This window comes from Sapajus apella, unplaced genomic scaffold, assembly GCF_009761245.1.
Source record: "Sapajus apella isolate SASKATOON/1434 unplaced genomic scaffold, GSC_monkey_1.0 scaffold159, whole genome shotgun sequence".
Lineage (NCBI taxonomy): Eukaryota > Metazoa > Chordata > Mammalia > Primates > Cebidae > Sapajus > Sapajus apella.
Genome location: NW_022437099.1, coordinates 1,734,761 through 1,756,178, shown reverse-complemented (window position 1 = coordinate 1,756,178; position 21,418 = coordinate 1,734,761). Strand labels below are relative to the sequence as shown.

Here is a 21,418-nt window from a genome sequence, read left to right as displayed (position 1 = left end):
GGAGGATCACTTGAGTCCAGGAGTTGGAGACCAGCCTGGGCAACACAGTGAGACCCTGTCGCTATTTTTGAAAAAATAGCAAAAAGTTAAAAAAACAAAAAAAAAGCCCCCTTGTAAAACATCCAAGAGGAGAGAAAGATGGAGATATAATACAGGCAGCGGAAGAAGGATAGCAAAATAAATGCTGTCTGTTCATTCTGTTTATAAATGGTGGAATGACCTAACCCAGTGTTTCAGATTCTCCATTAGAAGGAGGGAAAATAGCATTTTTGTGATATTGTTATCCTTAAGGAAAGGATTCAGAAAAAGATGGAGTCATTGGGGTGGCGGCTGAGGAAAAAGCAAACTACTTTTATAGCTACTTTAACTTTTTTTTTTTTTTTTGAAACACAGTCTTGTTCTGTTGCCCAGGCTGGAGTGCAGTGGTGTGATCTCAGCTCACTGCAACCTCCACCTCCTGGGTTCAAGCAATTCTAGTGCCTCAGCCTCCTGAGTAGCTGGGACTACAGCCATGAGCTACCACATCCAGCTAATTTTTTTTTTTTTTTGAGACAGAGTCTTGCTGTGTTGCTCATTATACTTGCTGGAGTATAATGGCATGATCTTGGTTCACTACAACTTCTGCCTCCTGGATTCAAGGGAATCTCCTGCCTAAGCCTCCCAAGTATCCGGGACTACAGGCGTGTGCTGCCACCTCACCTGGCCTAATTTTTGTATTTTTAATATAGACAGGGTTTTGCTTTGTTGACCAGGCTGGTCTCAAATTCCTGGCCTCGAGATCTGCCTGCCTCCGCCTCCTAAAGTGCTGGAATTACAGGAGTGAGCCACCACACCCACCCTGTTGCTACTTTAACTTCTAAAAAGAACTTAAAAAAAAAGAAAATTAAAAGGAACTTCTCAGGAAGTTTTATGACACTTAGCTAAATAGTGTTGTTATTTTGAAATAAATTCAAAATATAGTATTGTTTTAATTTTATTTCTGCTTTATAGCTAAATGTTTGACTTCAGGATATGGTTTGAATCATTTTTGTGTTTTTCAGACCTCAGACTCTCAACTTAACTGCTGTTAATGAAACTATTCTGATAGAAAATCTGGAAATATTTAGAAAGAATGGCTTTGATTTTGTTATCGATGAAAGTGGTAAGTTATTATTTAAAACTATAGTGACTGGGTATAGTGGCTCATGCCTGTAATCTCAGCACTTTGGGAGGCCAAGGCAGGCAGATCACCTGAGGTCAGGAGTTTGAGACCAGTCTGGCCAACATGGTGAAGCCCCATCTTTACTGAAAATATAGAAATTAGCTGGGCTTGGTGGCAGGCACCTGGCATGGTGGCGGGCGCCTGTAATCCCAATTACTTGGGAGGCTGAGGTGGGAGAATTGCTTGAACCTGGGAGGCAGCAGTTGCAGTGAGCTGAGATCATGTCACTGCACTCTAGCCTGGGTGACAAGTGTGAAACTCCATCTTAAATAAATAAATAAATAAGAACTATAGATTCTTGTCATTTTAGAGCTGGGAATAATCTTTCAGGTCATATAGACCAGTGTTTTTATTTTATAAAAGATAAAAAAGCATTTTGTGACTGTCCTCTCTTTCAGATACTCATCATTATCAGTAGCTTTCAAGTGAAATGTGTTCCTCAAGTAATGGATTTTTTTCAAAATTGTACTCTTTTTTTTCCCCCAAAATTGTATTCTTTTAGCTCCAGTCACTCAAAGGGCTAAACTGATTTCCTTGCCAACTAGTAAAAACTGGACATTCGGACCCCAGGACATAGATGAGCTGATCTTTATGCTAAGTGACAGCCCTGGGGTCATGTGCCGGCCTTCCCGGGTCAAGCAGATGTTTGCCTCCAGAGCCTGTCGAAAATCTGTAAGTAAAGAAAGCCTGGCTGTCAACTCAGCTGCTCAAGCTTGAAGTCTAAGGAAGGTCTCAGTTCAGCTCCTGATTTGGTCAAGGTTACTAAATGTCTTTATGATTGGCCAGGCACAGTGGGTCATGCCTGTAATCCCAGCACTTTGGGAGGCGTAGGTGGGCGGATCATGAGGTCAAGAGATCGAGACCATCCTGGCCAACATGGTCAAACCCATCTCTACTAAAAATACAAAAATTAACTGGGCGTAGTGGTGTGTGCCTGTAGTCCTGGCTACTCGGGAGGCTGAGGCCTCGGGAGGCTGAGGCAGGAGAATTGCTTGAACCCAGGCGGTGAAGGTTGCAGTGAGCCAAGATCACGCCACTGCACTCCAGCCTGGTGACAGAGCTAGACTCCATCTCAAAAAAAAAAAAAAAAAAATGCCTTTATGATTGCCAGGGGTCATTTTACACAGAGAACAATGTAGAACATCATAGCTGAGCATCTATATTGTCTGCATTCTCTGTGACCTTGAACTCATAATTATTGCTCTTTTGTTACCTCTGTTAAGCAGAATTTTTTTTTTTGAGACAGGGTCTCCGTCTCTTGCCCAGGCCAGAGTGTGGTGGCACAATCACAGCTCACTGCAGCCTTGACCTCCCAAGCTCAAGCGACCCTCCTGCCCTTGCCTTCTGAGTAATTGTGACTACAGGGATGTACCACCATGCCCAGCTGATTTTTAAATTTTTTGTAGAAACATGGTCTTCTTTTGCTCCTTGTCTCAGCCTCCCAAAGTGCTGGAATTATAGGTGTGAGCCACCGTGCCCAGCTATCTTAGAGCCTTTGTTGACTCCAGTTAAGTGAGCGGTTGAGGCACCCTGTTCATCTGTGGACCTTATGGGTGATAACAACATTGGTAGATAGAGATTTGCTGCTTCCAGGACTCGGTGACATTAGACAAGACACTGCAGAGTCATCGAGGCAGCAGGGGTGCTGTGGTTGTCATTGCATGTGGTATCACTGCTGCTGCTTGGGTTGGCGTTGGAAGGTGGTAGCAGTGGTTATGCCTGCAGTGGGGATTAGCCTGATAGCCAAAAAAAATGACTGTATCAGCTAGCCATTGGGAAAGGCCAGGATGCCATTCCTTTATTTATTCAGTGGATGCTCCTTGAGTCCCTGCTGTGTGGCCCACCCTGCTCCAGGTGTCGGGGACACAGAGGTGACAGGGCAGCTGTAGCCCTTGCCCTGTGGAGCTGACAGTACGGAGAAATAGACATCCCCACAAATAAATGACACCCATTAGATGCTAGCGAGCATAGTCAAGAGATTCAAACAGTGTCTTGGGACAGGAAATGACTACAGAAAAATATGGCTAGGTGAGATGGTGGTCAGGGAACAGTATCTGGGCAGGTGGCATCTCAGCTGCCACTCAAAAGGTGGGATGGAAGCTGGACATGGTGGCTCATGCGTGTAATCCCAGCATTTCAGGAGGCCAAGGTGGGATGATTGCTTGAGGCCAGGAGCTGGAGACCAGTCTGGGCAACACAGGCAGACCCCCATGTCTACAAAACGTTAAAAAATTAGCCAGACATGGTGGCCTGTGCCTGTAGTCCCAGCTACTCAGGAGGCTGAGGTGGGAGGATCACTTGAGCTGGGGAGGTCAGGGTTCCAATGAGCCAAGATCACACAATTGTACTTCAGCCTGGGTGACAGAGTAAGACCTTTTCTAAAAAAAAAAAAAAAAAAAGATAGACTGGATCCCTCTTGGGTAGAAATTTTCCAAGCGGAGGAAGTGGCGAGAGTGAAGCCAGAGGCCGATTGCGTGCCTGGAGAGGAGATAGGAGTGAGCAGAGCGGCGTCCGGCAGGCAGCCACGTAGAGTGTTGCCGGTCATGCCTAGACCATGGGGGTCTGTGCTGTGTGTGGCAGGAACCATGGGAGAGAATAGACTGGAAGGGGTGCTGTGAGTGCAGCTGCTGGGTAGAGCAGCAGCTGGGTGCCACATGGGGAGTGGGCGGGATGGAGCCTGCTGTGTGAGCTTCAGGTATAATTTACAGCCATGAGATTGGATGAAATCACTCAAGGGCAGAGTTTAATTAGAAGAGGGCCCAGAATCTGACTTCTAGCCACAGTGTTTCTTTGAGAAAGACCTAATATGGGCTGGGCGTGGTGGCTCACACCTGCAATTCCAGCACTTTGGAAGGCAGAGGTGGGTTGATCACCTGAGGTCAGGAGTTTGAAACCAGCCTGGCCAACATGGTGAAACCCTATCCCTACTAAAAGTACAAAAATTAGCTGAGCATGGTGGCAGGCTCCTGTAATCCTAGCTACTCAGGAGGCTGAGGCGGGAGAATTGCTTGAATCTGGGAGGCAGAGGTTGCAGTGAGCCGAGATTACACCATTGCACTCCGGCCTGGAAGACAGAGTCAGACTCTGTCTCCCCACCACTAAAAAGGACCTAATATGGACCTTCCAGTCCTGAAGTCTGTGAGTGAGAGTGTGGAGCTGAGCTCATAGTTGGGCAGTTTGGATGTTCTGGGTCTTTAGTGTGACTCAGGCGCCTGGGGAGCCACAGGCTGCTCCTTCCCTCCCACCCTGGCCAACTCCTACATCTCCGGTGCTGTCACTCCCTGCCCACAAGGCCCCTGCTCCGAGCCCTGCCCACCCTTCCAGCCCCATCACTTCCCGCCATGCTTCCAGCCATGCAACTGCCTTCTAGTTCCTCCCCCACCCCAGTCTCCTCCCCACCTTACGCCCTTTCTCCCTGCTCTCCTCTCTACCTGGGTTCACTGCTTTCACCCTTTACCCGCTCCCCACACCTGAGCAGGTCACCTCTCCTGGGTGCTGCCTGTCTTGGTTCTCTGTTGACTTTCTGTCCTTCTCCCACCTGGTGGAGCCCTGCTGTCACCCCGGCCCTCCGACTGTGCCTGGCAGGTGTCGGGCCCTCAGGGTACTGAAGGAAGAAGGAAGGTGACAGAAGGCTTCATGCTTGTCTCCTCTCCTCCCTGTCAGGATCCATGGCATGGACGCAGCATGGCCAGGGCTGGTGCTATGGGCAATGGGTCAGAGCCCAACAGAGGGGGAGTAACATCTGCACCCACTGGGGGAGAGGGTCCCAGGGGTGCCACAGTCCAGAGGCAGGTGTTTGCTTGATGTACCTGTGAAAGAGGAAGGGAGTGTTGGTGCAGGTGGGGTGAGGAAGTGAGGCATTCATGCTTAGAGGTGGGGTGCAGGCACAGCCTAGTGAGGACCAAGTCAAGGGACGGACAAGGACCTTTATTCAGGTGAGGGGGGAGAGCTGTGATGTGGAATGACGTGAACTGATAGCCCTTTAAAAATAATCACTGGCTGCTGAGTAGAGAGCAGCGGGAGGGGTTGCAGTGGGGCAGGGAGGCCTGCCGGAGGCTGCTGCACTTGCCTGGGTGAGAGCTCACGGTGGCCTCTGAGAGTGGCTGTGTTCTGAACAGATATGGTCAGCGTCTGGAGTGGAGGCTGTACACCGTGAAGGAGCCACAAAGGTCCTGGATTTCACAAAAAGTTGGAGGGCTGAGGTCTAGAACGGAGGCTTCTCTGGGGGAAGGTTTTTCAGGGAAGGTCGTTTTTGAGCTGTAATCTTGTCTAGTCTTATTTTAGAGAAGACTGCTTCTGAAGAGCTGCCATTCTGACATCAAGAAACTGTTAAAACGTTGAACCATTGTGTCTCGTACTCAGGTGATGATTGGGACTGCTCTTAACCCAAGCGAGATGAAGAAACTGATCACCCACATGGGGGAGATGGACCACCCTTGGAACTGTCCCCATGGAAGGCCAACCATGAGACACATAGCCAACCTGGGTGTCATTTCTCAGAACTGACCTTAGTCACTGGACGGAATTATCAGTTTTATTGCAGATTTTTATGTTTTAAAACACAGGGTCTTAACTAACCTTTTATGTTTTAAAATGAACCTGCTACTTACAAAAATACTCATCAGACCCATTTAAAAGTGATCTTGAGAACCTTTTCAAACCAGATGGAGCATTGCTTGCAAAAATTGTTTTCTGTGTTTTCATGTGCTCATAAATGTGTGTGTCCAGGCAAAAACACAGTTATAAAAACAAGAGCACTTTGGAAGTTACTCAGACCTCTGCTCTGGCTGGACATAGTTTAGTCTATAACTTTCAACCCTTAATGATAATTAAATTTATCTTTGTTTAATTTCATACATTTAAAATTAGGGTCCTTTGGGGTTCGTGATTCTCAGCCCTGATTCACATTACATTTTTAAACAAGGGGATTCTCTACCCAGCTGGAAGAAAATAGCTGGATGGGACAGGGGTCACTATTTTTAAACATGCCTCTGTGCGGCCAAGGTAGCAAAATACTGTCCCTGCAGAGGAACAAAAAGAGTTTGATTTTCTCACAATTTGATTCTGTGACTTGGTTTCCTCAGGGTGTGAACTGTAGAACATTCTAGTTACTGGCCTTGAATGGCTCTGGAAATGTAAGAATCCCTGTGTGTCTTTTCAGATAGTTTTCATGGAACCTTGTCCTGTTTGAACTGGACTAAAAATGGAAGTGAAGATGCCCTCTTGGGAGCCGAGAGATGACAAATGTGGCTCTCCCTGCTGCCCCCCTCCCTTCCCTGGACTGTGGTCTTCAAGGAAGACGGGACTCCCATTCCTGGTTTAGAATTCCTTAGATGGAGGAGGCAGTACAGTAGTAACTGTGTCGTCGTGGCCAGCACCATGCCGGCATGGTTTGCAGGATCCCATTTAAGAACTCTGCAGATTGGGAGCTGTGGCAGGATAATAGCCCCCAAGATAGCTGTGTCCTAATCTCCAGAACCTGTGACCACGCTGCCTTACATGGCACAAGGGACTCTGCAGGTGTGACTGAGTGAAGGATTTTTCATTTTTTTTTTTTTTTTGAGACGAAGTTTTGCTTTTGTTGCCCAGGCTGGAGTGCAATAGCGTGATCTCGGCTCACTGCAGCCTCTGCCTCCCAGGTTCAAATGATTCTCCCACTTCAGCCTCCCGAGTAGCTTGGGATTACAGCTGCCCACAATCACACCTGGCTAATTTTTGTATTTTTAGTAGAGACAGGGTTTCACTATGTTGGCCAGGCTTGTCTTGAACTCCTGACCTCAGGTGATGCGCCCATCTCAGCCTGCCAAAGTGTTGGGATTACAGGCATGAGCCATTGTGCCTGGCTGAGTTAGGATCTTGCAATGCAGAGATTATCCTGGATTGTCTGGCTGAGTCCAGTCCATTGGGTGAGTCCTTCAAAGGTGGAGACCTTTCCCTGCTGGCCAGAGAAAGCCTGCCTTGCTGGTTTTGGAGATTGAAGGAGGTACCACCAGTCAACACTGCAAGCAGCCTCTAGAACAGGCATCCCAACACCCTGGCCACAGACCAGTACTGGTCCATGGCCTGTTAGGAACCAGCCTGCACAGCATGTGAGCGGTGGGCAAGCCAGCAAAGCTTCATCTGTATTTACGGCCACTCCCATGGCTGGCATTACCACCTGAGCTCTGCCTCCTGTCAGATAACCGGTGGGCATTAGATTCTCGTAGGAGCGCAAATCCTATTGTGAACTGCTCATGCGAGAGATCTAGGTTGGGCGCTCCTTATGAGAATCTGAGGCCTGATGATCTGTCACTGTCTCCCATCACCCCCAGATGAGACTGTCTAGTTGCAGGAAAACAAGCTCAGGGCTCCCACTGAGTCCAAATGGTGAGTTGTATAATTATTTAATTGTATGTTACAGTGTAATAATAATAGAAGTAAAGTGCGCAATAAATGCAATGTGCTTGAATCATCCCGAAACCATCCCTCACCTACCCCCATTCGTGGAAAAATTGTCTTCCGCAAAACGGGTCTCTGGTGCCAAAAAGGTTGGGGCCACTTCTGGAAAAGCTGGAAAGGGCAAGGATACGGATTCTCCCCTGGAGCCTCTGGAAGGAACCAGCATTGAGGACTAATTTACAGACTGTATGATAATAAATTTATGTTGCTTCAAGCCACTAATTTATGGTAATTTGTTTACGGCAGCAATGGAAAACTAATGCCTGCGTTATTCCTATTTTATGGTGAAGCAGTTAGCAGAGCTAGGACAACCCTGGCCTGGTGCCGCCAGCACCCAGCCTTTCCCCAGGTCTTCAGGACCAGCAAGAGCAGGACACCTGCTTGGCGCTGGCGTGCGGCCCCTTTAAGAGCACGCAGTGGGCTAGGCGGCGTCCACGGTTGCCTGGAGACCCGAGCCGAGTCTGGGACGCGGAGAGCTCCACCACACCTCGGCTGGAGCCTGGCAAGGCCCCTAGGCTCCTGGAGCGAGGTGATCGCCCCAGGCTGCGGTCACGTGTACGTGGGAACAGCCGTGGCGACCAAGTCTTGCTGCTTTCCGGCCCCCCAGGACCCGAGCACGTGCGTCATGGGCGAGGAGGGCCTAGGTCGGGCAGACCAGTGCAGGGAGCCCATTATTCCGGGCTGGTCGTAGGCGCAGCTGCGCGTGATAACACGGCCTCTCCTTAAGCCCAGGAGAACAGAGGAAACATTAGGAAACACGCACTGAGAAACGAAATTGGCTTGATTTATAGTTCATTTATTTGTAGTTCACTGACAGAGGACCAAAAAGCCCATAGTAAAGGCCCCTCTAAATGTAGAGGTGAAAGCAGGTTGGGTTAGGTGACCCAGAGGCGCTTCGCTGAGACAGTAGTGAGGGATTGGGAAGGAGTAAGGTTAGTGTTTAAAGGAAAAGAGAAGGCTTGGCCGGGTACGGTGGCCCACGCCTGTAAGTAATCCCAGCACTTTGGGAGGCCGATGCGGGCAGATCACCTAGGTCAGGAGTTCGAGACCAGCCTGGCCAACATGGCGAAACCCCATCTATACTAAAAATGCAAAACATAGATAGGTGTGATGGTGCACACCTGTAATTCCAGCTATTCAGGAGGCTGAGACAGGAGAATCATTTGAACCCGGAGGCAGGGGTTGCAGTGAGCCATTATGCCACTGCACTCCAGCCTGGGTGACAGAGCGAGAAGTGTCTCAATAAATAAATAATGGAGGAAGAGAAAAGGCTGGAGGTGGGTGGAGCTGGAGGGCGGGGTGTCCAGGGGATGCCATCCAACCAGAAGAGGGCAGAAGTGCCCACTGCACCGAGGCCCACAAAAAGGGACCCGATCTTGCCTTCAACCCAGGATTCACCTATGCATCCTGCCTGATGGACCAGGGCGCTTTCATGGGGCCAGCTTTGGAAAGCCATGAAAACACTGCACCGCAGCTCATATGCCAGACAAGCAAAGACAGGTGCTGGAAACACAACTCAAGGACACCATCCCTTGCTTATCTGGCATATGAGAGGCACTCAATCAAAGGCAATGCTAGAGTGAGTAGGAACCAATGATTTAAAGTTTGAAAACAGATCCCAGGACTTTGGGAGGCCAAGGCAGGCAGATCACGAGGTCAGGAGTTCGAGACCAGCCTGGCCAACATAGTGAAACCCTGTGTCTACTAAAAATAGAAAAATTAGCTGGGCGTGGTGGCATGCACCTGTAGTCCCAGCTACTCGGGAGGCTGAGGCAGGAGAATCGCTTGAACCTGGGAGGCAGAGATTGCGGTGAGCTGAGATTATACCACTGTACCCCAGCCTGGGCAACAAAGCAAGACTCCATCTCAAAAAAAAAAAAAAAAGGCGCAAGTTTGGGTGCAGTGGCTCACGCCTGTAATCTCACTACTTTGGAAGGCCGAGGCAGGTGGATCACCTGAAGTCAGGAGTTCGAGACCAGCTTGACCAACATGGAGAAACCCCGTCACTACTAAAAATATAAACATTAGCTGGGCATGGTGGCACATGTCTGTAATCCCAGATACTCTGGAGGCTGAGGCAGGAGAATCGCTTGAACCTGGGAGATGCAGGTTGCAGTGAGCCAAGATCACACCATTGCACTCCAACCTGGGCGACAAGAGCGAAACTCCCAGGAAAGAGATGAGATAATCACTCTATTTCACTCCATTTATTGACTTTGCTCTGTGTCCTGTAATTAAGGATTTTTCTGTGTGTCATCTATTTCATCCTTATGAGACAAGGTACCGTTATTCCTATTTGATATGTGAGGCAGAGGAGATGAAGCAACTTGCTTTAGAACACAGCACTTGGACAGGCTCAGTGGCTCATGCCTGCACATGCCTGCAATCCTAGCACTTTGGAGAGAGGTGGGAAGATTGCTTCAGGCCAGGAGTTTGAGACCAGCCTGGGCAAAATGTAGCAAGACCTCCATATCAAAAAGCAAAAAAACCAAAAAACGTTTGATAATGGACAATGCAGGAGCCTGAATCCAGCTCTTGAACACTTTATAATGGTGACCTATTAAGGAGAGAGGTTTTTTTTTTTTTTTTTTGAGGTAGAGTCTTGCTCTTTTGCCTAGGCTGGAGTGCAGTGGCACAACCTCAGCTCGCTGCAACCTCCACCTCGCAGGTTCAAGTGATTCTCCTGTCTCAGCCTCCTGAGTAGCTGGGATTACAGGTGTATGCCACCATGCCTGGCTAATTTTTTGTATTTTTACTAGAGACAGGGTTTCACCCACCTTGTAAGCCAGGATGGTCTCCATCTCCTGACCTTGTGATCCGCCCACCTCGGCCTCCCAAAGTGCTGAGATTACAAATGTGTGCCACCTCACCTGGCCAGAGAGGGGCTTTTATGGTGTGAACTGGCCACATGCAAGACCTGGGAGGTTACATATCCTTTTTCATGATAGAGTTACCTTGCAGGAAACAATGCTAGACAATGGTTCCAACTGAAAACATTTTTGGCCTGGAGCTGTGGCTTACGCCTGTAAACCCAGCACTTTGGGAGGCTGAGGCAGGCAGATCATGAAGTCAAGAGATTGAGACCATCCTGGCCAACATGGTGAAAATACAAAAATTAGCTGGGCATGGTGGTGCATGCCTCTAGTCCCAGCTACCTGGGAGGCTGAGTCAGGAGAATCACTTGAACCTGGGAGGCAGAGGTTACAGTGAGCCAAGATCAAGCCACTGCACTCTGGCCTGGCGACAGAGTGAGATTCCGTCTCAAAAAAAAAAAAATTTTTTTTTTCGATTAGGTGCAGTGGCTCACACCTGTAATCCCAGCACTTTGGGAGGCTGAGGTGGGCAAATCACAAGGTCAGGAATTCAAGACCAGCCTGGCCAATATGGCAAAACCCTGTCTCTACTAAAAATACAAAAAAATTAGCTGGGTGTGAGGTAATCCCAGGTAACATGCCTGTAATCCCACCTACTCAGAGACTGAGGCAGGAGAATCATTTGAACCCAGGAGGTGGAGGTTGCAGTGAGCCGAGATCTCGCCACTGCACTCCAGCCTGGGAGACAGAGTGAGACACCATTTCAAAATAAATAAATAAATAATTAAAATTAAAAAAATTGGAACCAATGCAATGTTGAGGTTGTATTTTTATAAACTGACATTACTTGAAACTTGTAATTATTATTATTTTTGAGAGAGAGTCTTGCTCTGTTACCCAAACTGGAGTGCAGTGGTGTGATCACCACTCACTGCCGTCTCAACCATCCAGGCTCAAGCAATCCTCCCACCTGAGCCTCCCTGCTAGCTGGGACTACAGGCATGTGCCACCACGCCTGTCCAACTTATGTTTTTAGAGAGGGAGCGTCTTACTATGTTACCTAGGGTGATCTCGACCTGATCCTCCCACCTCGGCCCTGCAAAGTGCTGGGATTGCAGCTGTGAGCCACCACACCTGGCCCTGGTAACTAATTTTTCAGACTTTGAGAGCATAATGATAAGGACATTGTGTTGTAAAGCTAAAATGTTAACTACAAATGAAAACCCCAAGTGTTTGGAGACATAATTTTTATTTTTCAGATAAAACTCCTCAGTACTTTGAAACCAGCGGCTCTGAAACAAAGGAACCATTTGATAAAAGTAAACGTCGGATCTTCTCAGGGCAATGGTGAAAGAAAAGAAAAAAGCAGACAAAAAAGGGGAGAAGTCTGCCCGCTCTCCCTCATCCCTCTCTGACAACCCAGACTTTTCCAAACAAGATGGCAATGCCACTAGGCAAGACATGTCCCCAGTGGGTGTCCCACTGCTGGGAATGCAGCTCAACGAAATGAAACCCAAAAAAGACCCCCCAAACGTTCAGCAGAATGAAGATGCCACCCAATATGAAGAGTCCATTCTGACCAAACTCATAGTGGAAAGGTGATTTTAATGGGGGTGCAATAGGGTGTAACACTGCCAGTCAGGCAGTTTATTTTATTTTATTTTGAGATGGAGTTTCACTCTTGTTGCCTGGGCTGGAGTGCAATGTGAACCTCCACCTGCCAGGTTCACACAGTTCTCCTGCCTCAGCCTTCCAAGTAGCTGGGATTACAGGCATGCACCACCACGGCCAGCTAATTTTTTGTGTTTTTAGTAGAGATGGGGTTTTACTATGTTGGCCAGGGTGGTCTCGAGCTTCTGACCTTGTGATCTGCCCACCTCGGCCTCCCACAGTGCTGGGATTATAGGCGTGAGCCACCAAGCCTGACGTATTTTATTTTATTTTGAGACAGAGTTTTGCTCTTGTCACCCAGGCTGGATTGCAGTGGTGTAATCTCAGCTCACTGCAACCTCCGCTTCCCAGTTTCAAGCGATTCTCCTGCCTCAGCCTCCTGGGTAGTTGGGATTATACGCACACACCACCACGGCTGGCTAATTTTTGTTGTTGTTGTTTTTTGGAGACGGAGTCTCACTCTGTCACCCAGCCTGGAGAGCAGTGGCTCAATATCGGCTCACTGCAACCTCTGCCACCCAGGTTCAAGTGATTCTCCTGCCTCAGCCTCCTGAGTGGCTGAGATTACAGGCATGGGCCACCATGCCTGGCTAATTTTTGTATTTTTAGTACAGATGGGGTTTCACCATCTTGGTCAGGCTGGTCTTCAACTCCTGACCTCATGGTCCACCCGCCACAGCCTCCCAAGGTGCTGGGATTACAGGTGTGAGCCGCTGTCCATGGCCAATTTTTTGTATTTTTAGTAGAGATGGGGTTTCACCATGTTGGGCAGGCTGGTCTCGAACTCCTGACCTCAGGTGATCCACCTGCCTCGGCCTCCCAAAGTGCTGGGATAACAGGCGTGAGTCACTGAACCTGACCTGAAGATAATTTTATTTACTGTAAAAAATTATTTTGTTTTAGATTTAGGGGGTTATATGTGCAGGTTTCTTACACAGGCATGTTGTGTGATGCTGAGATTTGGGCTTCTAATAAGCTCATTACCCAAGTAGCAAACACAGAACCCTGTGGCATATGTATAGTTTACTGTGGTAAAACATATATAACAAAATGTGCTATCTTAATCAATGGCATTAAGTACATTCATAGTGTTGTACAACTATCTATTAAAGAGTAACTCCTGGCCAGGTTCGGTGGTTCAAGCCTGTAATCCCAGCACTTTGGGAGGCTGAGGCAGAGCCTCACTTGAGGCCAGGAGTTCAAGACCAGCCTGATGAACATGCCAAAACCCTGTCTCTACTAAAAACACAAAAATTAGCCAGGTGTGAAGCGCACCTGTAGTCCCAGCTACTCAGGAGGCTGAGGCAGGAGAATCACTTGAACCTGGGAGGCAGAGGTTGCAGTGAGCCAAGATGGTACCACTGTACTCCAGCTTGGGTGACAGAGTGAGACTCTGTCTCAAAAAAAAAAACACCACCAACAACAAAATCCATCATTCCTCATCCCCTCCTTCAAACCCCTGGTAACCTATTCTACTTTCTAGCTATGTACATATCCATATATTTCTGACTTTATTCTTCCCATTACATAGTTCTATATTTTAACCCATTGTCACTTGGGTTTATTCACATTGTTCATTACCTTGAATGACCTTTATTTCTTTGTAGCTATGAAGGGGAGAAAGTTCGTGGGCTGTATGAGGGAGAGGGCTTCGCAGCCTTTCAAGGCGGTTGTACCTATCGGGTAAGTTGCCCGCTTGAGAACCTGCAGGAAGGGGAGGAAGGTGTGGGGTGATGGTCGTAGATTTGCAGATCTTCTTCAAGTCCACTGATGCTTCAAAAGACACTGGAAGCACTTCATGCTGATTTTATTCTGAACCCCGATGACCTGTTTAAGGTAAAAGTAATGCTCAGCATAACAGAAGTGATTTTAGATTTCTTTTCTTGATTCTTTCTCTTTTTTTTGGGACATCATCTCACTTTGTCACCCAGGCTGGAGTGCAGTAGCACAATCATAACTCATTGCAGCCTCGACCTCCTGGAGTCAAGCGATCCTCCCTCTTCAGCCTCTTGAATAGCTGGGACTACAGGTCCCATTACATGCTGTTACATGCCTGGCTAATTAATTAATTAATTTTTTTTTGGTAGAGACAAGGACTTGCTATGTTGTCAGGGCTGGTCTTGAACTCCTGGGCACAAGTGATCCTCCTGCCCCAGACTCATAAAGTGCTGGGAGTGCAGGTGTAAGCCCCCACAACTGGTTGAGAACACATTTCTGTAGCTGAGGTCATCCTTAGCTGATGAAGATGAGGACTTCCCCCTAGATCCTTTTTGGAGAAGGATGGATCCCAGCGTGGAGCTAGCTGAAGTAGGACTCCATAGGACTCAGCTGCTGCTGAGTGTTCAGGCAAGCATCTTCATGCACGTGAAACCGGGCTGAGGCAACTGTGGGATGAAATCAGCTGCGGGCCAGGCACGCTGGTTCATCCTGTATCCCAGCACTTTGGGAGTCTGAGGTGGGCGCATCACTTGAGCTCAGGATTTTGAGACCAGCTCGGCCAACATGGTGAAATCCTGTCTCTACAAAAAATACAAAAATTAGCTGGGCACGGTGGCCGATGCCTGTAGTCCTAGCTAGTCAGGAGGTTAAAATGGGAGGATTGCTTGAGCCTGGGAGGTCGAGGCTGCAGTAAGCGATAATCACACCACTGCACTCCAGCCTGGGTGACAGAACCAGAGCCTAGCTCAAATGTAAATATATGATCAGCTGCATTCTAAGGGTTTGTTGTTGCTTTGCTTTGTTTTGAAGGGTATGTTTTCAGAAGGACTGATGCATGGACAAGGGACTTATATTTGGGCCGATGGATTAAAATATGAGGTAAGGCATATAACCAGTTATAGTTCTAAACTGTGATTATGGGATGGAACGATCAGTTTCCCACAGTTGAACAGACTGTTTTCATAGAAGTAATTCAGCACAAGGATTAAGAAAAATTCACAGAACTGATTGGGTGCAGTGGCTCATTGCCTGTAATCACAGCACTCTGGGAGGCCAAGGCAGGTGGATCGTGAGGTCAGGAGTTCAAGACCAGCCTGACCCACATAGTGAAACCCCATGTCTACTAAAAATACAAAAATTAGCTGTGCATGGTGGCATGTGCCTGTAATCCCAGCTACTCAGGAGGCTGAGGCAGGAGAATTGTTTGAACCGGGATCCGGGAGGCGGAGGTTGCAGTGAGCCAAGATTGGGTCACTGCACTCCAGCCTGGGCTACAGATTGAGACTGTCAAAAAAAAAAAAAAAAAGAAAAGAAAAAAGAAAAATTCACAGGAGCAAAGGAAGGATATAGTAACTCCTGACTGCATGAGACCCACCAGTAATTGTTGTTATTGGTTTCATTTGTGGGTTCTAGAAGTAGTCTATGTGTTCTAAGCACAGAGCACACAAACGTGTATGTAGCCTGTCCTTTTTTTTTTTTTTTTTTTACAAACTCAGGCCAAAGAAAATAAAAAATAAATTTGCCAAAGAGAGTGTATGGTTTTTTATGAGACAGGGTCTTGCTGTGTTGCCCGGGCTGGAGTTCAGTGTTGCAATTACGATTCACTGCAGCCTTGAACTCCTGTAGCCTGTCTTGTTTTTTACAGATATGCATAGTTTACCATACACTCTCTTTGGCACCTTTATGTGTTTATTTATTTAGTCTGAGGCGGGGTCTTGCTTTGTTGCCCAGGCTGAAGTGTAGTGGTGAGATCATGACTCACTGCTGCCTCGAACTCCTAGGCTCAAGTGATCCTCTCGCCTCAGCCTCCTGGGTAACTGTGACTATAGGTGTGCACCACAGCACCCAGCTAATTTATTTTTACTTTTTTATAGAGACGGGGTCTTGCTGTGTTGCCCAGGCTGGTCTCGAACTCCTGGGCTCAAGCGATCCTCCCACCTTGACCTCCCAAAGTGCTGGGGATTACAGGCGTGAGCCACCGCACCTGGCCTGTACCTTTATTTTTTTTAGCGTTCAACTCATATCCATTCATGCAGATCTAACTGTTTTTACTGGCTGCATGTATTCCATAATGTGGCTTTTATTTAACCCGCCTTGCAGGGTTGCGGGGACTGTGTATTTTTAAACCCATTGCAAGGACCAAATTGTTCTTCAAAGGATTGTATCAACTTCAATTCCCACCCACAAAGCGAGTGAGCGCCTGAAATGCTAATCTAAAAATCCCCAGTGCAGAGTTGTTCACAGATGGTGTTTATAAATGGTAATGATGACATTTAAAACACATGCACGTAATGCGCTTATTCAGATAACACCCAGGCTCTGATGGAATTGGAGTCAAGCTTGGGCTGCAAAACTAACTGCAGCTGATCAGTGAGAGGCAAGCTGTAGAGGAGCAGGGAGAGAGAGGGCTGGGCTGACCCTCACCGTCGGCACGAGGAGGATCTCCAAGTTCCAGGGAGCTTGAGGATTGGGCCCCCGCCTCAGATTCACTTCAGCTCCCTTCCCATGCGACATCCCGCCTTCTAGCCTGCGACCGACATGCAAGGTTTCTGGTTCTTATTTTATTTATTTATTTTTCAGACGGAGTCTCACTCTGTTGCCCAGGCTGGGGCGCAGTGGCGGAATCTCAGCTCACTGCAACCTCCACCTCCTGGGTTCAAGCAGTTCTTGATAGTAGAATCCTCCATAGTAGCTGAGATTACAGACGTGCACCACCACGCTCCGCTAATTTTTGTGTTTTTAGTAGAGACGGCGGGGCGGGGGGGGGGGGTTGCCATTTTGGCCAGGATGGTCTCGAACTCCTGACTTGTGTGATCTGCCCACCTCGGCCTCCCAAAGTGCAGGGATTACAGGCTTGAGCCACTATGCCTGGCCGGTTTCTGGCCCTTAAATGGCAATGTATCAAGAAACCCTCTGTGCCTCGTTGTCTCTGGAAACTCTCAGAAGGTGGGGATGTCACTTTTGCAGCCACAGACCCTCCACTGCAGCCCAGTAAGGGGAGCTTCTGGGCAGGACTCAGGGGTCTCCTAGAAGCACCCTCAGAGAGAGGCCGGCTGGCTTCATGGGTCCTGGCTAGTGATCAGGCCAGGCTTCGCTGTCCCCTTTTCTCTGCTGACTCGGCTGCTTCCAGGGAGTTTAGGTTTCTGGAAGAGAATCTGATGCCACTGGGTAGTGTGCACTGTGCTGTGTGCTGCCCACTCTGACGTCCCTGGCAGAGCGCGTCCTCTAGCGGGTGCCCCTAGCTCAGGCTGTTAACTGACATGTTTACAGAATATTTTGATGGCCCGTGGCAGAAAGAGGGATTTCCTGGCCGGGAACGGTGGTTCACACCTGTCATCCCAACACTTTGGAATCTGGTCAACATGGTAAAACCCTATCTCTACTAAAAATACAAAAATTGGTTGGGCGTGATGGCGTGTACCTGTAATGCTAGCCACTTGGGAGGCAGGAGAATTGCTTAAACCTGGGAGGCAGAGGTTGCAGTGAGCTGAGGTTGTAACACTGCACTCCAGCCTGGGCAACAAGAGCAAAACTCCATCTTGGGGGAAAAAAAAAGGGATTTCTCCAGTCATCACGAAGCCTGGGGGGAACAGTGAATTCACCTCCTTTGAGCAGGTTCTGTTTTTTTTTTTTTTTTTTTCCATTGGAGACAGGATCTTGCTCTGTCACCCTGGCTGAAATGCTGTGGTCTTAGTTTGCTGCAGCCTCAACCTCCTGGGCTCAAGTGATCCTCTCACCTCAGCACCCACAAAGTGCTGGGATTCCAGGCATGCACCACTGCATCTTGGTGGCATGCACCTGTAGTCCCAGCTTCTTGGGAGGCCAAGGTGGGAGGATCACTTGAGGCTGGGAGTTTGAGACCAGCCCGGGCAACACAGAGAAATCCCATCTCAAGAAAATTTAAAAATTAGCAGGGCTTGGTGGCACACACACCTGTAATCTCAGCTACTTGGGAGGCTGAGGTTCGATGATCACTTGGGCCTAGGAGGTCGAAGCTGCAGTGAGCTATGATTGCGCCACTGTACTCCAACCTAGGTGACAGAGCGAGACCCTATGTCCAAAAAAAACAAACAAACAAAAAAACAGGCGCAATGTCTCACACCTGTAATCCCAGCATTTTGCGAGGCCGAGGTGGGTGGATCACCTGAGGTCAGGACTTTGAGACCAGCCTGGCCAACATGGTAAAACCCGGTCTCTACTAAAAACACAAATTAGCTGGGCCCGATGGCCCCCCAGGTTAAACTGCCTATAATCCCAGCTAGTTGGGAGGCTGAGGCAGGAGAATTGCTTGAACCTGGGAGGTGGAGGTTGCAGTGAGCAGAGATTTCACCATTGCACTCCAGCCTGGGGAGCAGAGCAAGACTCTGGATTACAGACGTGAGCGACTGCACCCTGCCAAGGTAGGTTCTAAGAAACAGAAGTTCCCCAGGTCAGGATTGGAAGCCAGCACTTTCTAATATTACCTGCTTGCTTCTTGGAGCTCGGTCGACCTGCAACCTCCCAGTTACCTCCTACCTGAACTTCTACCCAGTGGTCGGGTCAGATGAGAGAGGGTAGGAAATGCAGAAAGGGAAGGAAGAGAGAGGGAAGAGAGAGAGAATGCGAGGGGGATGTTCAGAGTGTGTCCACAGGCAGAGAGGCAGGAACAGAATCAGAGGCCAAGCGGCGCCTGGAACCGCCCACAGAACTAGGGATTTCCACCCCGCCCCTCGCTTCCTTTTGTCACCCCATGGCCATTCTGCTTCAGGGCGATTTTGTGAAGAATGTCCCGATGAACCACGGTGTGTACACGTGGCCGGACGGCAGCAGTTACGAAGGCGAAGTGGTCAACGGCATGAGGAACGGATTCGGGATGTTCAAGTGCAGCACCCAGCCTGTGTCCTACATAGGCCACTGGTGCAATGGCAAGCGGCACGGGAAGGTGGGCGGGGCAGCCATGAGGAGCCGGAAGAGGATGGGGCAGGCATGGGGTGGGCGGGGCAGCCATGGGGTGGGCGGGGCGGGGGGGGGGCAGGGGAGGGGGCTGGGCGGCCACAGGGAGGGAAAGAGGGAGTAGTGGTGCTGTCCAGGGCATATCCACTTTTTGTTTATTGAGGTGAAATTCACATCACATAAATTAACCATTTTATTTATTTATTTCTTTTTGGCATGAAGTCTTGCTCTGTTGCCCAGGCTGCAGTGCAGTGGCTCGATCTCGGCTCACTGCAACCTCCGCCTCCCGGGTTCAAGCGATTCTCCTGCCTCAGCCTCAGAGTAGCTGGGACTACACCACGCCCAGCTAATTTTTGTATTTTTAGTAGAGATGAGGTTTCATCATGTTGGCCAGGATGGTCTCGATCTCTTGACCTCGTGATCTGCCCATCTCGGCCTCCCAAAGTTCTGGGATTACAGGTGTGAGCCACTGCGCCCGGCCAGGGTTTCTCTAGGTACTGAATTGACTAATAGTTACTGAATATAATGGATATACTTGAATATGATGAATACAGTCATTCTGTGACTTAATATAGCACTTTATTAAGGAGCAATTGCTTTGTGACATTATCTCATTCCCCCTTGTGCGGCAGTTTCACCATTTTCTTCATAGTAAACAGAAAAATAATGGGTTATATGTCTTGCCTACCTATGCTGTTGACCTCTGTGTAGTTTCTACTTTTTACGTTGACATCCTTTCATTTGACAAAGCGTTTGTGTAGTGAGGCTTGATGGTTTTAAAGATGATATTATTTGTTTTAGGGCACCATTTATTACAATCAAGAGGGCACGTGTTGGTACGAGGGAGACTGGGTGCAAAACATCAAAAAGGGCTGGGGCATAAGATGGTAGGTGTGACCGCAGCCGCGCTTGGGGTGTGGGCCCAAATAATGTTCACTTCGGATATTTAAAAGTAAAGTGCAAAAGTTGTAAAGAACATTTTCTCTCTAAGCAGAGTGGAATTTTTTTTTGAGGGAGCGGGGACGATGTCTTGCTCTGTCACCCAAGCTGGAGTGCAGTGGTGGATCTTGGCTCTCTGCAACCTTCACCTTCTGGGTTCAAGCGATTCTCCTGCCGTGATTGTATCACTGCACTCCAGCCTGGGTGACAGAGTAAGATCCCATCTCTAAAATTGGCCAAATATTAACTAATCGTGATACGATAAAAAAAGATTTAAAAAGCCCAGTTCTTTCCCACCTTGTCACCTTATTAAATAATCAATCAGAAGGTTTAATAAGGTGATCCATTCTGCTGCTCCCTTAGGACCACGTGCCTATTCATTGAATTCTTTTTTTTTTTTTTTTTTTTTTTTTTTGTGAGATAGAATCTTACTCTGTTGCCTGAGCTAGAGCACAGTACAATCTCTGCTCATTGCAACCTCTACCTACTGGGTTCAAGTGATTCTCCTGCCTCATCCTCCCGAGGAGCTGGGATTATAGGTGCCTGCCACTATGCCCGGATAATGTTTGTATTTGTATTTTTTTTTTTTTTTTTTTGAGATGGAGTTTTGCTCTTGTTGCCCAGGCTAGAGTGCAGTGACGCGATCTCGGCTCACCACAACCTCCGCCTCCTGGGTTCAAGTGATTGTCCTGCCTCAGCCTCCCGAGTCCGCCTCCTGGGTTCAAGTGATTGTCCTGCCTCAGCCTCCCGAGTGGCTTGGATTACAGGCACATGCCATAACACCCAGCTAATTTTGTATTTTTAGTAGAGATGGGGTTTCTCCATGTTGGTCAGGCTAGTCGCAAACTCGGTGATCCACCCTTTTCGGCCTCCCAAAGTGTTGGGATTACAGGCATGAGCCACCATTCCTGGCCTGAATTTAAATACTGAGAAGATTGTATAGGTGCAAGGGTTGGATTTCTTCAAAGGAGTTCAAGGGGAATGTTTAAAAGAAAGTCTTAAAGGTGAATGTCATGTAGGCAGCGACTGATTGCTTTTCTTTGGTTTCATTCATCCTAGTTATAAATCTGGAAATATATATGAAGGCCAGTGGGAAGACAACGTGCGCCACGGGGAGGGTAGGATGAGGTGGCTGACTGCCAACCAAGAATACACCGGGCGGTGGGAGAGGGGCATCCAGGTATGTCCGGTGAGCTAGCAGCTTATACCCAGAGGCGGGCGTGCCGATGATTGTCAACTCACGTATTATTATTTTTGTTTTGTTTAGTTTTGTTTGAGACGGAGTCTGTCTCTCTCTGTCACCGGGGCTGGAGTGCAGTGGCATGATCTTGGCTCACTGCAGCCTCCACTTCCCGGGTTCAAGCAATTCTCCTGCTTCAGCCTCCAGAGTAGCTGAAATCATAGGCGCCTACCACCACGCCTGGCTAATTACTTTTTTTGTATTTTTAGTAGAGACAGGGTTTCACCATGTTGGCCTGGCTGGTTT

The 21,418-nt window shown here is 48.4% G+C and overlaps 2 protein-coding genes across 11 annotated transcripts in view; both read left to right on the top strand.

Moving 5' to 3' along the window:
* PMS2 (PMS1 homolog 2, mismatch repair system component) overlaps nucleotides 1–5,940 on the top strand; it is a 45,278-nt gene extending 39,338 nt beyond the window's left edge. For both annotated transcript variants that reach the window (XM_032266499.1, XM_032266497.1), the window contains 3 exons: nucleotides 1,041–1,141; nucleotides 1,704–1,873; nucleotides 5,564–5,940. In XM_032266499.1, the coding sequence (XP_032122390.1) occupies nucleotides 1,041–1,141; nucleotides 1,704–1,873; nucleotides 5,564–5,707 (415 nt within the window). In that variant the 3' untranslated portion in view covers nucleotides 5,708–5,940. The remainder of the gene's footprint in view (nucleotides 1–1,040; nucleotides 1,142–1,703; nucleotides 1,874–5,563) is intronic.
* Nucleotides 5,941–11,196: 5,256 nt separating this feature from the next.
* RSPH10B (radial spoke head 10 homolog B) overlaps nucleotides 11,197–21,418 on the top strand; it is a 37,364-nt gene continuing 27,142 nt past the window's right edge. For 7 of the 9 annotated variants that reach the window (XM_032266488.1, XM_032266495.1, XM_032266493.1 and 4 more), the window contains exons 1-6: nucleotides 11,197–12,050; nucleotides 13,731–13,806; nucleotides 14,872–14,940; nucleotides 18,809–18,982; nucleotides 19,795–19,880; nucleotides 20,992–21,112. In XM_032266488.1, coding sequence (XP_032122379.1) covers nucleotides 11,797–12,050; nucleotides 13,731–13,806; nucleotides 14,872–14,940; nucleotides 18,809–18,982; nucleotides 19,795–19,880; nucleotides 20,992–21,112 — 780 coding nt within the window. In that variant the 5' untranslated portion in view covers nucleotides 11,197–11,796. The remainder of the gene's footprint in view (nucleotides 12,051–13,730; nucleotides 13,807–14,871; nucleotides 14,941–18,808; nucleotides 18,983–19,794; nucleotides 19,881–20,991; nucleotides 21,113–21,418) is intronic. The other 2 variants (XM_032266489.1, XM_032266490.1) reach the window with 2 other exon arrangements.